This window comes from Cotesia typhae, unplaced genomic scaffold (assembly GCF_013202065.1).
Source record: "Cotesia typhae breed Kobodo isofemale line unplaced genomic scaffold, CoteBio_Ctyphae contig_65, whole genome shotgun sequence".
Taxonomy (NCBI): Eukaryota; Metazoa; Arthropoda; class Insecta; order Hymenoptera; family Braconidae; genus Cotesia; species Cotesia typhae.
In genome coordinates, this window is record NW_027423762.1 from 2,822,861 (window position 1) to 2,837,403 (window position 14,543).

A 14,543-nucleotide genomic window follows, 5' to 3' on the forward strand; every position below is an offset into this window, starting at 1 on the left:
AAAAAATGGTTCTAAAAATTTTCACTCGTAATTTTTATTAATTTTCACATATAATACTTTTTAATCAAATTTCGATTTAATAATTTAATTGCTATAAAATTCCAAAAAATTTTTTAGTAAATAGTCAGCTTTAGTGTTATATTTAATCATATTTTCTAAACCGTAAAAAGTTTAGTTATTTTTTGCTTGATTTAATTAATATTTTTCTGATAAAAATGTGTTTTTAATAATAAATCATTCTAGAACCTCGTCTACTGTCAAGAAAATTTCTGAATATACAATACCCGATAAATGGTTTTAATTAACAAATTATTTCACGGTAGAAAATAATTTTTTTTTTAATAAAGTACAAGTATTATTAAAAAGTTTTTTTTTTTTCAATTTTTTTTCACTGTCTTGTTTTTGATAATTAAACCCTGTCAGACACTCTGTATTTTAAATATCATAAAACTGCTGAAAATAATAAGCAATTATTATTTAAGAACATAGTAGAGAAATAAATGAATAAAAATTTATAATCTTTGATTATTTTATTAAAATAAATGAAAATGAATTAATTACTTTTCATGTCTCGGAATCTCATTTTATAAATACAATCATTTGGATGAACCGTTTAATGTTAATTGAAACATAATCGCCACAATCGAATCATTTCTTCTTATTTCATTAAATAAAATTAAATTATTGATTAATTAATCTATAATTATTTAGAATAATTAGCTTTGATGTAGTGGTAGAGAAACACAAGGAAAAACAGTGAGACACCAAGTATGTTGCAGAAAATAGCCAATTGCACGTCTGTAATCATCTGAAATAAATATTGATTTCATTAATTTCATCAATTTGATTATGTTTGTTTTGATATTTGAGATTTCTTACCTTAGATTGTGTTTTTGACACAGTTTTGATTAAAAAATCGAATATTGACGATTGACACGTCGGTTTTTTGTGACACGCCGCAGATAGTAATCACAATAACAACAATAATAATTTCATAGAGCATATTATCACCAGACGCTACTTTTTACTTAAAAAAAAATACCGGTAAGGTTCATTGCGATGTTACCGGTAGGAATAAAACACTAACGCTCTTAAGTTTTGGATGGTAAAGTAGAAACAGAAAATTAACAGTTTGAAAAACCCGCGCGCTTGCTCAGTACAAAATGGCCATACGCTCCTAATAGAACGTTCCACAAAAATTTGTTTAGCTATTTTTTTGATTATTTATGATAAATATCTCGTTAATTAAATAAGACAAGTACGTCGGATTGTGTAATAAACCGTAATTAAGTATGGAAATAATAAAGTTTGAATAATTGAAGCGGTAATTCTGCTCAATCGTAATAATACTAGTTAACCGACGTTTCTAATTTTTTTTATTTCTTTTGTTTATTAAATTGGAACAAAAAAAAATTTTTTTAAATTACACTTGAAGTTTTTCAAGTTTTTTACAAATGAAAATTTTTTTTTTATTTTTTTCAATAAAAAAAATAAAAATTTTTAATTGTCGGCTAACTTAATTTTCATTCAATCGTAAAGTGAAATAAAATTTAAGTGTCCAACGGCTCAGAAAGAATGGAAACTTTTTAAGTGAATTTCTAATTCATTCATGAATCATCCGTTTAAAAAAGTAAGTTAATGGAAATTATTCTCAAATATAAGTACACAGAAAAAAATTAATTTTTTATTAAATTTATAGATTTTCTAATTTTTTGCGGATATGTCAGTTGTTTGGTGTTTGATGATATGATCTCCAAAATGTAAGTTTTTTTTTATTTTTATTAGTTGTTAATAATTTGCTATCAAGTTATTGTTCAATTATAACTTTTGAAAAATTATCATTGTTTTTGGAAATTTTCAGTAATTCTGAAATTAGCAGACATTTGAGAATTTTTTTATCTTTCTTGAAAAATATACTAGGTCTAAAAACCTAGTTATTGAAACTGGCCTAGCCATTGACACTTGCAATTTTATTTAAAAAAAAAAAAAAAAAAAAAGCCAACTCCAACAAATTAATAAATACAATTTGTGAATTATAAATTTTTAAATAATTTTTTTTTGAGAACATTGTTTTTTTTTTTTTTTTTTTTTTATTGGAATAAAATTGCAAATGTCAAACAATTAGACCAGTGTCAGTAACTGGGCTTTTTACCTTACCATAATTTTTTAAAAAATTATCGACTTTTATTTATTACAGTTTGCTTTTTTCTGTGTGTTTATTTGCTAAGCTTAGTATCATATCATAAAAATATTTATAATTCATAATTAAAATCTTAAAAAATGATTTATTTATGTTTCAAACATTCAGACATTACATATCTCCAAAAATACTTTCATATATAATGTTCGTAAGCTCTGGTGATTAAAACAGATATTATTCACTGAGCTGACAAAGCAAAGCAACCCCTCTGATTATCCAATGGTCTTCCGGCATGTTTGTTGGCAAATTAATAGTTATTACAAAATTAGTTGAATGTCCCGTCGTTGACAGAGTTCCTTTTCTCTCACTGGTCTTGTATAACGGACAGGTATACGTCTCGTGCTTAACTATATCTTCACGTTTCTTCGGAAGCAACCAAATCTATTTATAGATTCATTTTAATTACTATCATTAGAAATTTATAATTAATTGATCTGATGGAAATTGATAATAATAAAATGACTTACAAGAGGAACTTGATCATAAAGAATTTTTGGCAAACTTTCGTCTAAAATCATTTTATCTTTATCAAATCTTGCACCGTCTAAAAATAATCCATTGATATAGACTCCGTCATCTGGAGCATTTGTAAAATTAGTTTCTTTGAGTACTTTAAAGTCGTACGCCAAAAGATCTATCGGGATATGGTATTTTCTAGCGTAATTCTGTCTTGCACCGGTTAAAAATGCTTGAGTGAAATAAAAACCGGCTATCCAAAAGGTTATTGGTGCTCCTGACTCGTACCAATCCTAATTATCCGAAGCGATTCGTTAAAATTATATTAAAAATTTTTAATATAAATTTTTAAAATAAATTAATTAATGAATAAATAAATAAATTAATTAAAAAAAATTTTTTAAATAAATTATTTTGAAAAATTTCATCATCTTTAATCAAGAAAAAATTTTAAACAAAAAAAATTCTTAGTTCAAAGTTTTTCTGCTGAATGCAAGACAATTTCATTTTTTAAAATGATTTTCTATATTCAAATTTTTTTTAATCAGGTTAATTTTTTGGCAATTATTTACAAGTGGGGTCTACCATTTTAATTTTCATTTTTTTGAACGAAATTTTTTTTTTTAATTTTGATATATATTTTTTTAAAAATACATAAAAAAAAAATGAACAATTTAAAAAAAAAAGTTGATTACCACAATTTTAACAAATTTAAAAAAAAAATTGATAAATTACAAAAAAATTGTGATATTCAACTTTTTTTTTTAACTTGTTCGTTTTTTTATGTACTTTTCAAAATAAATATATTGAACACATCAAAAAAAGATAAAATAGAAATTTTATTCAAAAATATGAAAGCCAAAATTTTTTCAAACTTTTGAAGGCAAAAAAGCTATCGAAATATTAATTTTTTGATATTTTCGATATCACCATCATAAATCTGCCATAAAAACAAGCAGAATAAAAAAACATTGAAAAATGTTAATATGGCTAAAAATACGTTTGACCCCACTTGTAAATAATTACCATTTTTTTTTTTTAATTTAATTTTCATTGAATTATAAAATAACCTGCAAAAACTTTAATCGTTGTATAAAATCATTAATGTAACTCCCCAAAGGTTTGAGCGAAGGATAAGAGTGTTTCTTCCAAAGAGAAGATAATTTTCCTTTTAAAATGGCATCTGCTACCTCTTCTAGTTCAACAGACATAACAATAAATCCTGTAAAAATATACCAGCATTATATCTTCGACTTTAATACTATAAGTACATAGTTTTGAGCCATTAATGTTGGCGATAAAAAATAAAAACCTTTTACTGCGCGTTTTACGTTGACAAGACTAGTTCGAATACAATTGAGCAATTTATTGAATCTATCCATCTCCTGTACTAAAACTGTATTCATACTCTGGTTGTATGACGTCGGGTACTTCTCAAGTGCTTTGTCTAAGTTAAAGTCGGCTGGTAATTTGCTTAAAATATCCGTAGCTACTGATATTATTATTTCGTCAGAAGTTGCTTCTTTTGTTCTCGTTGATTTCTCTGTTTCCTGAAAATAGAAAAATAAAATATCATTTTACGCGATAGTTATTATTAATGATTCAACAAAACAAAATTTCACACTTGTGAACACTATTATTATTATTAGAATTAAATATCTCAGCATTTATAATTATAACTTACTTTACGTTCCCACAAGTCCTTGTTGCAAAAATCATCAAACCGTTATTAATCAATATAAAAATATTAATAGTAAAAGAAAAAATTTTTTTTCGTCTTACCCATCGATCCTTATAATTTTATTATTTAAAATAATAAAATTGATTGCGTGTAAATAATTATTGTTTGCTTATTGATTACTAATATCAAGTTTGCTATTATGAATAATCGATGCGCATATTTGGATTAATAATTACCTCGGTTAATAACAATGATGAAAATAATAAATCAGTCTCTTGTTGATCTTTGATTATATCAGCGTTGTTGTTCATACCAAATACGCTTGGAGATGTTATTAACGGCAATTGTTTTGTGTACTCCAGATACACGTTGTATTTTTTGGCATCAGGACAGCAATAAATATCAGTTGTATTGTCAAAATAATATTTATCTTCTGTTATTATTTTTCTGAAAAAAATTAAAATTTAAGACTTTGGAATTTCAATGATTTAGATTTTTAATTAAAAATTTATCAGAAAATCAAAATTTTAAAACTAAAATTAAAATAAAAATTTCAGTAATTTCATCATTAATTAAAAATTTATGAAAAAATTCAAATTTAAAAAATTAAACTTGGTTATTGGTAATTTAATTGGTTGATTCTTAAATAAAAATTGTTGAACTTAAAATAAATTTTAATGTTAATTTTTTTTTTTGTAATCAAATTGATGATTTTTTTTTTTAATTGTTCATTTCTTTACGTACTTTTCAAATAAAAGTATCTATGATATACCAAAAACATCAAAAAAAGATAAATTAGATATTTTATCCAAAAACATGAAAGCCAATTTTTTTTTTTTCCAACTTTTAAAGGCAAAGAATCTATCAAAATCCTTATTTTTTCCTTTCGCGACATTTTTAAATGCGCCTTAAAAACAAGCAAAATAAAAAAAAAATTTTAAAATGTCAATTTTTCTCCTAGTTATGGCCTAAAATGGGTTTGACCCCACTTGTAAATAATATCCATAATTTTTTGTAAAAAAATTAATGCTAACTCACTCGCAATAGTACTTGGATAAAATAGTATTCAAAGTTCTGCGATCCCAAACATCAGTAACTCTTCCGCCGTAATTACATTCCCCAGTCAAATATTTGAGCGCTTCAAACTGAACATCATCGTACTGATTCAAAAAAATGTGCAATTGTTGAACACTGATTCGTAAATCTGTTTCGTTGAATTCATAGGCAGTATTCCAGCCAATGGGTCCAAATTTACGTCGCTCTTGAACGATTGCATGGAAGAAACAAAGACTGTACAACAATTTTTTAAAAACCACTGGCTGAGTGCAAGAGTCAAAAAACTCCGGGTCGCTTATAGGGTCACTCAAATAGGACCGTAGTATATTGGCCCGCAAGCCTTTTGGGGGTTCGTTGGTTATTTTAACGCTGTTTTGAAGCACCGTAACGGGAAAGTAATTAACTGGATAGCTCGTCAACCACAGCCGGAAGTCCGGGTGTATTGAATCGGGATACAGTCCCTCGCATATTTTTTCCAGAGTCCCCATCCAGCTTTTTGCCAAGTGGCAATTCTGGAGGACAATCCAGTGCCCGTACTTAACCCCGTCGTTTATTAATTGCTCTGCTATTAATCCTTGGCCTGGAAGGAACAAAAGTTTCTGTTAGCAAGAAATAAATTAGGAGTTATAATTATTAATAGTTGTTATAAATTATAAGATTTAAATTGAAACCTTGGCCCAAAGACAGCGAGAAAAGTCTGCTGGTTCCAAAGCCCTGGCTGTCGGAAAATTTGAGCAGAATTTGCGCTGGATCCGTTCCAGGTGTTAAAATAAATATCAAAGGTATCGTGCAATTAGAGTCGTGGAATGAAGACAACAGATCAAACGGTGGCGGGTCTACGAATTCTTGTCCTAATTCAGCTTTAAAAATAATTTTACATATTAAATTATTTTTATAGAAAAGTTAGTCTTTTTTTTTGAGTAGTTGAGATACTTACACTGGACAAAATTCTGCATGCCACATATTATTTTGTCTGGCCGCAGACATCTCAATATTAAAAGTCTTTGGAAATTGGTAAATTTATCGAATGGCGGCGGTAGTGCTTCTGTGTGCGGTTCTTTCGAGTCAAATAAATTTTTCCAAAGTTTATTATCAGTTTCAAATGATGCTTTGATACCCTTAAAACCAAAAATTTAATTGTTTTTTTTTGTAATAATAAATTGTGCTTTTATTTTGAAAGCTCTTGATGACTTGATTGTCTTGTTCAATAATTTCATTTAAAATTATTATCTTAAATATTTAATAATTCAAAACTAACACGTTAATAAAAAGAAATTAATTTGATTCAAAGTAAAAAATTTTAAAAGTCTTAAAATAAGCATAATAATTCTTGGTCAAAGTGAAATTTATTTAAAACAAGAAAAATTTCTTAATTCTTCAAAATAACTTTTTTGATTTAAGATTTTTTTTTTTGTAAATCGAATTAATTTCTTTTATTTACAAAAAAATGTGGTTATTATTTACAAGTGGGGTCAACCCCATTTTGGGCCATAACTAGGTGAAAAATTGACACTTTTTATTTTTTTTTTTATTCTGCTTGTTTTTACGGCGCATTTATAAAAAAAAATATCAGGAAAGAAAAAAATTTCGATAATTTTTTTGCTTTTAAAAGTTGGAAAAAATTTTGGCTTTCATGTTTTTGGATAAAATTTCTATTTTATCTTTTTTTTGACATAACATATATATTTTTTTTTAAAAGTACATAAAAAAACGAACAATTAAAAAAAAAAAATATTTAACAAGGCTTAGCATGGGTTGACTCCACTTGTAAATAATTACCAAAAATATAACTTTTGAGTTTGTTAATTTTTATTGAATAAAAATTTTATAACTAAGCAAACTAGGTCATTTTGTATTAGATAATTAATTGAAGTTTCTGCGTTAATTAATTAGACAAGGTATCGATTTTATAGAGTACGATGTATTTATAGAACTAGCAATTGCTTAAAAATTATTTATAATTAATAATAAATAATTTTACCGAACTTGAAGATAAAACACGTGGATGTAAAAATGTAAATGATTGCGGTAAATATTAAATCAATAAAAGGTCAAAGATTGCTAGCGTACGATTGTGTCAACTGCAGTGTTTAGTTATTAAGCGAATGCACGCTAGAAAAGAACTCATTGGCCTCTTTTGAAGCAACACTAATAGATTCACCTTTTCTACATCAATCAATTAAAATAAATAAATAACGAGTGACAAACTATTATAATTATATTAGAGGAACAAAAAGCCGTCAAGTTTAATTGCTGATATTAAAATATCTTTAAATTATGTTAAAAATGGAAAAAAAAAAAAAAAAGGAAAAGGATTGTTATGGTTAAAAATATTTTCTAAATTACCTTGAACCCGGGTACGTCATCCAACCGACACAATTCATCCCACAGTTTGGCCGGGAGCCAAGAGCATGGGTTCGGAAAAGGATTGTCAAGACCTACTCCTCCAGTGAGTAAAAATATCCATTGAGCCGGTGGTATACGAGATTTTAATTTACCCATAAGCTGCACTGATAACAGCAATGAAAATAGCAGCTTGTCTTTCTCGAAAAGCGATCTACAGATGTTAATATAAAGAGAACGAGTGAAGTTTTTGGTCAATTCTTTTAAATGCACCTCCAGGCTCTCGGACTGTCCGGTAGTATCGATTGACATTTTGAACAAATTAACGAACCACGCTAACGAGTACTGGTACATCGGGTCGATTTTTGCTAGAACCGCTATCATTAAACGTAATTAATGGTAAATTGAATGATGTAATGACAATAATAATAATAATAATAATTTTGTTTTACCTATCGTGAAAAATAATATTGTTGAATATTCAGCTATCGACGTATACTGGAGTCTCGTTGTGTTGATAGATTTTTCAGTGATTTCGGCAGCTGCTTGCTTTGCTTGAATGTCATTGCTGAGTACTTTTGATGAAGTCAAAACTGTCACACCGTCTTCATCGTCTAAGATATTCCCTTCGGCGATTGATAGGATTTCTAATATTTTATCTTCCGTTTCTTTTAGCAACCTGTTGCAATTCGATAAGAAAATATTTATAAAGTAGAAAGAAAATCAGAAGTTTTAACTATAATTCTTCCGAGAAAAATGGTTGAAATTTAAATAATTTAAATTTTTATAATTCTTAATACTTTTTAAATCTTCGAGATTGGATAAACGAATAACTTAAATGAAGAAAGTTCTTTTAGTTAAAAGACCGACTTTTTTCAATTCAAGAAAGTTTTCTTGAGTAAATACCATCGCGAATATTAAATTAAGGTAACGACTCTTTAATTGAAAAAAATTTATTATAGAATTAAATAAAGACTGTTTAATTTATAAAAAAATAATTTCTTTCAATTTTAAAAAGTTTCCTCTTGGTTTTAGAATATGAATTTATTGGAGAGTTTATATTGATAAAAAAATTAATAGAACTTTATAATAAAAATCTTGAGCCAAGAACAACATTTTAAAGAGTTAGACTATCTTTAATCAAGCAATAAAATTCTTCAATTAAGAACTTACTCTTAATTTAAAAATTTTTCTTATTGATTCAAAATGATCGAACTTTTTAAAGTGATATTTTTGATTCAAGATAATTTTTTTGTCAGGCTATCATGTTGTAAGAAAATATTTTTTCAAATCAAAAGAGTATTTTCTTTGGAACATCCTTTAAAAATCTAAAATAATTTTTTCCAAATTATAAATAAAATAACTTACTTTTTATTAGCAGCGCCTTGAATAATTAATAAATTTCTTTCCGATTCCAAGTCCGGGCGTTCTTTAGCCACAACAATACCAAGCAATTGATCTTCAAGACCACTCGTGGTAATAACAAAATTTATCAAAGTCACTTTAACAGCTATCTCCGGTAAATAATGTGGATTGCTCAATTTGGTAGTAATAAAAAGTCTGCAATATTTAAAATAAAATTATTCAATACTCATCACAATTTTAAGTGATATTTTACGAGTTATTCATATATTTAAAGTACACATATGCGCTATTTAATGGTTGATACCCTCTCGATTTTTCTGAGTACATTCAGTCATTAAATTAAGACTCTGTCTATAATTATTATAAGATGATATTTAAATTTATACCTGAAATTGGTATTGTATTCAACAACAGAGTCTCCCAACTTTATGCACAAAGCACCACCTTGTTTAAAAGTTTGTTTGAGCAACACGGGCTCTAGCATTGCATCCAATTCTTCTCCGACATTTTCCAACAAAATCGGCTGACCAAACTGAATCCCGTTTTCTAAAACTCGTGAATAATCCGGTTGTGTAAGTCGAATTATGCTCATGTTGTTAGGCTTTTCCATGTTTTTGATCCACTTGTTTGCTTGGTTCTGCGGATCAATCATCAGCGGCCATCTTCTTGCGCTTCTGAAGTGTACAGTCAAAAAATTTGTGTCATTGCGTAAAAAAATATTTGTGTTAACTATTTAACACTTTTATGTGTAAATTTAAAATTTATTTCTGTTAACTTTTTCAATTAACACCAAAAAGTGGTAAATATTTAACACATTAACGCAAAATTTATGTTTGTGGCATTTAAAAATTGAATAATTAAGAAAAAAATAACTGAAATAAATAAATTCGTTTAATCACTTAATAATTATCCCATTTTCGATGGAAAAAGAGTCATTGGGCAGCTCAGCGATGCTCCATGACCGTATTTGTACCGGATCACCAAGAATATCTTTTAGGGAAAAGTCTTCCGTGCAGACAATATTAAGACTTTTGCACTTGGCAACCCAGGATTTTATTTGTTTGTTGCGGTAATATGTTGTAAAAACTCCCAAATAAGCGATTACGCCTGCTGCGATTATTATGTCACCCGTCAAACTGTCATACCTTTGAAAAAATTTATTTATAATTAATTCAACTGAATAAAGTTTAAACTTTCAGTGGTTCAATTTTTAGCATTCAAACGTTTCAATAAATTATACTTCAAATTTGAATTTATATGTTCAGTGTAAAAAGTAAAAAAATATTATGGATTTTTTTGAAAAAAAATTAAAGAAACAAAAACAACTTTATATGTAAATTAAAAGAACACAAATTGTTTTTGCATAAAGAAAATAAACAAGTTTGTTTGCTGAAGTGTATCATGAAATTTATAGCGAATTTTATTGCAAACAAGGGACGAGAGATACCATAACAGGAAAGTAAACAGAGAATACTGAAACGCTGAAAAATTGACGTGTCTAGAATAAAATGACGTACAATTTCAAAGAAAAAAGTTAACAAAATAATTCAATTCACTTTATTGATCTTTTCTTTTTTTAATGAAAAAATTATTGAATTTTAAAAGAAAACTACTACTAGCTTTTACATTTTCTCTAGAATAAATTTTTTTTAGCTAAAGGATCAACAAATAGAGAAAATTTCAAATAACTTTAAAAATTTACTAACTTTTCACCCAATTCTTTGGCACATTGAGACCATCTGGTAGACTCACCACCTAGCCCCCCAATCAGTTCTTCCGCACGCTTAAGTTTCTGCTCACAATCAGTAACTTTGTCGATCATTTTTTGATACTCAGATTTCCGGGAGGCCAAGTCAGCTTCCAAAGCTTCTAGTTTACCCTAAAAATGTATTGATTTCCGATTAACTTCAAAAACAATCTTCGCAACTCGACTTTTGAAAGTTATAACAGAGTTAGTTTACCTGAACCTCGCGCAATTGAGCCCGCTTAGCGGACAATTTATCCATCGCATCATTATAAACTTCTTGAGCCTCAGCCAAAGCTTTCTTCTTAGGAGCAACAGCTTTAGCAACTTTGTCGTATTCAGACATCGCGAACACCCACTTACACAAACCCTCACACGCGGTCGATGAAACTTTTACTTTCTCGGGATCAAAGTTTGGATTTGTCAGATACTCGCGGCGTATTTTATCGATAACATGATTGGAAATGTTGTCCTTGTCAAAGTGTACAAGCGAGTCTAAAAATTTTACGTCCGCTAGAATTTTCAATGATGCTTTCCAGTAGTCGTCGTAGGATTTCCCGTCGGCTGATTGCGCTTTGTCGGGTTTTATTTCCTTTGAATTGAATAATTAAAAGACAAATCGTGAAACAAAGACATAAAGCTTAATGAACACTGAATGAAAACATTTCTTTTGAAAAAATGGACATGATTGTGATAAGAAATTAATTTTTTGGAAATTTTAAACAATTTAATTTCTTAGCTAAGTTTCTTCTTATAAATTACTCATTTTTTTCAAAAGAAATTTTTTTTTCTCATTGTATTCGATATTTTTGAATATTTACTTAAAAGTCCTTACTTTTAGAATACAAATACTTTCCATAACGAGTTTGACATTAGCCGGGGGATTTTTCATAGATCTTACTACGGCGATATCCGTAGACGTTAACGTATTCAAGGCGGACTGTGCCTCATTTAATATCGGCATAGCTGCTGATAAATCATCATCACACTCTGTCTTTATTTCTTCAGCAGCAGCCGCTACTTTCTATTTTTACGGAATCAGTTAATATTAATTATTGCATTTCTTCATGAATAATTCAAAATGATCTACCAACAAACAAATAAATGGAATACTTACCAGAGCAGCTTCCTCGTCGACTTTAACAACTTTCTCAACTTCAGCAACTTCCAAGCTTTCTTTCTCGACAGTAGCAACTATTTTCTGCACCTCTTGTGCAGCTGTCACCAACATCGGCTGCAATTCTTTAAGCGTTTCTTGCATTTCTGCAACTTGAGTACGTGTTGAAACCAACCGGCCGATTCCACCCTGGTATCGATTTTTAGCCAGAGTTATTTCCCTGTAATTGAAAATGTTTTGAATCAGTTTGTATTTTTTATAAATATGTAATGACAATTCTTTACAATAAAGTGATGGTAAGATTTTGTATGTGTACGGAAATGAGAAAATAAAATTCCAAAACCTGATTTTAATAGTTCCGAATGTAGTTTCACAGTTTTAAAATGTAATTCTTATAAAGTTGATAAAAATTTCTATTTTCAAGAAATTTTACAAATTTTATTCGAGGTACTCAGTTTTTATAAATTTCATTTTAAACTGCATTTTTTTTTTTTTTTTTTTTTTTTTTTTTTTTTTTTTTTTTTTAGTAATAACTATTAAAATATTAAAACCTTTTGATTGAATATTGAAAATAATATTTTAGGATACATTTTCATTTAAAATAATTAATTAATTAAAAATTAATAATTAAATTTCTAAAAAGTTAAAAAAAAATAGACTTTTTTTATCGTATTATTGGATATTGATTATGCTGTTTTTAAGCCTTCTTGAATTATTTTTTTCGTTTCCGATTCATTTACTAACTTATGTATGTGAGATTTCTTCTGAATAAATTGTTTTGAGCGAGCATTTATGATATTTAATTTTTAGTATTCAATTGAAAGAATTTAATGTTCATAATTATTATACAATGGTCTTGAATTTTTTAATATACGATTGATAGATTTAATTACACTGATAAAGAAATTAACTTGATTGAAAAAAAAAAAAAAAAAAAAAAGTTTTTGAATCAACAATTATTTTGAAGAGTTTCTTTATTTTAAATCAAGTTAATTTTTTTATTAGTATAACTTCGATGATGAATGATAAAAACTTCAATACAAGGATCGCTGGCTTTATTACAAAATTTTCTCCGTGAATAAATCAATAAAAAAGTTTATTCAAAACAAAAAATAAAAAACTTCACTTACTTTCGTTTATTATTCAGCAGCTCTTTGAATGTATTTATCATCTCTAAATACGATGTTGGAGTGACATAATTGTATCTCTGTAATCTAGTGTAAAATTCATCTGTCAAAAGTTGAGTAGAAATGTGAAAAAATTGACACATTTCAATTCCTCCATTGCGTTCGTGGTCTGTTAATTTGACTTCGCTCAAAAATCGCGTGGCTACTGCCAACAATGCATCCTCCGGCCATGGCTTTTTTGCAATCAATAAAAGTTAACATTAATATTCATAAATGTTAAAAATTAAAACAAGTTTAGAAATTGAATATTATAGTAAAGGACTTTTAATGAAAGACCTGCAGCCAATCGATAGTGCAGCAATTTACGAGAGCTGAAAAAGTTCGTATTCTATTACGGAATCCATCTCCAATAGGCGACATTGCGACGACGATATGCAATTGATCTCTAGCTATTTGTACGAATAAATTGAATAGAGCCACCAGACTCCCGTCTGTTTGCATCGCACGTTCTCGTTGCCGATCAATCATTCGCATTTTCTCGCAAATTTCTGCTTTTTCTTCGTTATTGAATAAGTTTGGAACCTGTTTTGAAATAAAAAAAAATAGTTCAGCACTTATAGCACTTTTATTCGTACAAGAAAAAAGTAAAAAAAAGTAAAAATTTAGACCTCTCCAGAATTCAACATGTTACTGATGTCTTCAAGAAAACCTTCATTTTTAATTTGACTGTCAGTGAACAAAAATGTAGAGCTCAATTCTCCAGCAGTGGCTTTTTTCAGAATTTTTTTTAGATCTTCATGCCATTCATGGAGACCGTAGTTTTTAGTAAGTTCTACTTGGGACAATTCATATCCGCAAATGTGAGATGCCAGTCGTGTCAAGGATTGTCTTCCTGAGCCGCCTACTCCAACAATGAGAGCATGGCTTCGTGGTTGCTTTATTATTCGGGCCATTTTTGAGATATGTTCTATTGCAAACCTATTTTTTGGTTCATTGGTTCATAAAAGTTTTACTTTTTTGTGTTTAAAATAAAATTTTAGAGTGTTATTGATAATAATAACTTATGATTTTTAAAAATTACATTACATATTTTTATATACATACTGATAGAAAATTTATGTTGACCCAAGAGATATTTTCTTGATCTAAGAATTTATTTTGGAAGACAAATGATTATTTTGCTTTAAGAATTTTTTGTCTTGATTTAGATTTTCTTGGCTTAAGAGCTATATTATCTTCAATCGATACATTTAGTTTTTCAACCAAAATAACATTATCGTTTAAAAAACTTAAAATAATTCATCAAAGTATATTTCAAAAACTAAATAGTCTTTAATTGTTATACCGAAAAAAAATTATTTCTTGGAAATAAGTAAATTAATGACTCAAAAAAAAAAGCCATTCTTAATACAAGTCGGTAACATCTTGAATCAATGTTATCGCCTATCTTGAAC

General features: G+C 27.9%; 2 protein-coding genes across 3 annotated transcripts in view; both read right to left on the reverse strand.

The window, feature by feature from the left end:
* Window positions 1-511: 511 nt before the first annotated feature.
* Window positions 512-808, reverse strand: LOC141532538 (dolichyl-diphosphooligosaccharide--protein glycosyltransferase subunit 4-like). The gene has a single exon (XM_074250920.1). The coding sequence runs from the start codon at window positions 806-808 to the stop codon at window positions 704-706; it is 105 nt and encodes a 34-aa protein (XP_074107021.1). The 3' UTR covers window positions 512-703.
* Window positions 809-2,233: 1,425 nt separating this feature from the next.
* Window positions 2,234-14,543, reverse strand: part of LOC141532465 (dynein axonemal heavy chain 7) — a 28,469-nt gene continuing 16,159 nt past the window's right edge. The window contains exons 23-44 of one of the 2 annotated variants that reach the window (XM_074250807.1): window positions 13,758-14,067; window positions 13,426-13,671; window positions 13,093-13,322; window positions 11,963-12,182; window positions 11,681-11,869; window positions 11,063-11,437; window positions 10,808-10,980; window positions 10,001-10,246; window positions 9,488-9,775; window positions 9,105-9,296; window positions 8,189-8,415; window positions 7,740-8,113; window positions 6,331-6,511; window positions 6,065-6,253; window positions 5,376-5,973; window positions 4,574-4,784; window positions 4,439-4,447; window positions 4,341-4,358; window positions 3,969-4,197; window positions 3,727-3,878; window positions 2,668-2,949; window positions 2,234-2,581 (exon numbers count right to left, since the gene is read on the reverse strand). In XM_074250807.1, coding sequence (XP_074106908.1) covers window positions 2,375-2,581; window positions 2,668-2,949; window positions 3,727-3,878; window positions 3,969-4,197; window positions 4,341-4,358; window positions 4,439-4,447; window positions 4,574-4,784; window positions 5,376-5,973; window positions 6,065-6,253; window positions 6,331-6,511; window positions 7,740-8,113; window positions 8,189-8,415; window positions 9,105-9,296; window positions 9,488-9,775; window positions 10,001-10,246; window positions 10,808-10,980; window positions 11,063-11,437; window positions 11,681-11,869; window positions 11,963-12,182; window positions 13,093-13,322; window positions 13,426-13,671; window positions 13,758-14,067 — 5,146 coding nt within the window. In that variant the 3' untranslated portion in view covers window positions 2,234-2,374. Of the gene's footprint in view, window positions 2,582-2,667; window positions 2,950-3,726; window positions 3,879-3,968; window positions 4,207-4,340; window positions 4,359-4,438; window positions 4,448-4,573; window positions 4,785-5,375; window positions 5,974-6,064; window positions 6,254-6,330; window positions 6,512-7,739; window positions 8,114-8,188; window positions 8,416-9,104; window positions 9,297-9,487; window positions 9,776-10,000; window positions 10,247-10,807; window positions 10,981-11,062; window positions 11,438-11,680; window positions 11,870-11,962; window positions 12,183-13,092; window positions 13,323-13,425; window positions 13,672-13,757; window positions 14,068-14,543 lie in introns of both variants that reach the window. The other variant, XM_074250806.1, reaches the window with a different exon arrangement.

Coding starts and splice junctions, on each gene's coding strand:
- LOC141532538 (XM_074250920.1), bottom strand. CDS start 808: ATGATTACAGACGTGCAATTGGCTATTTTCTGCAACATACTTGGTGTC.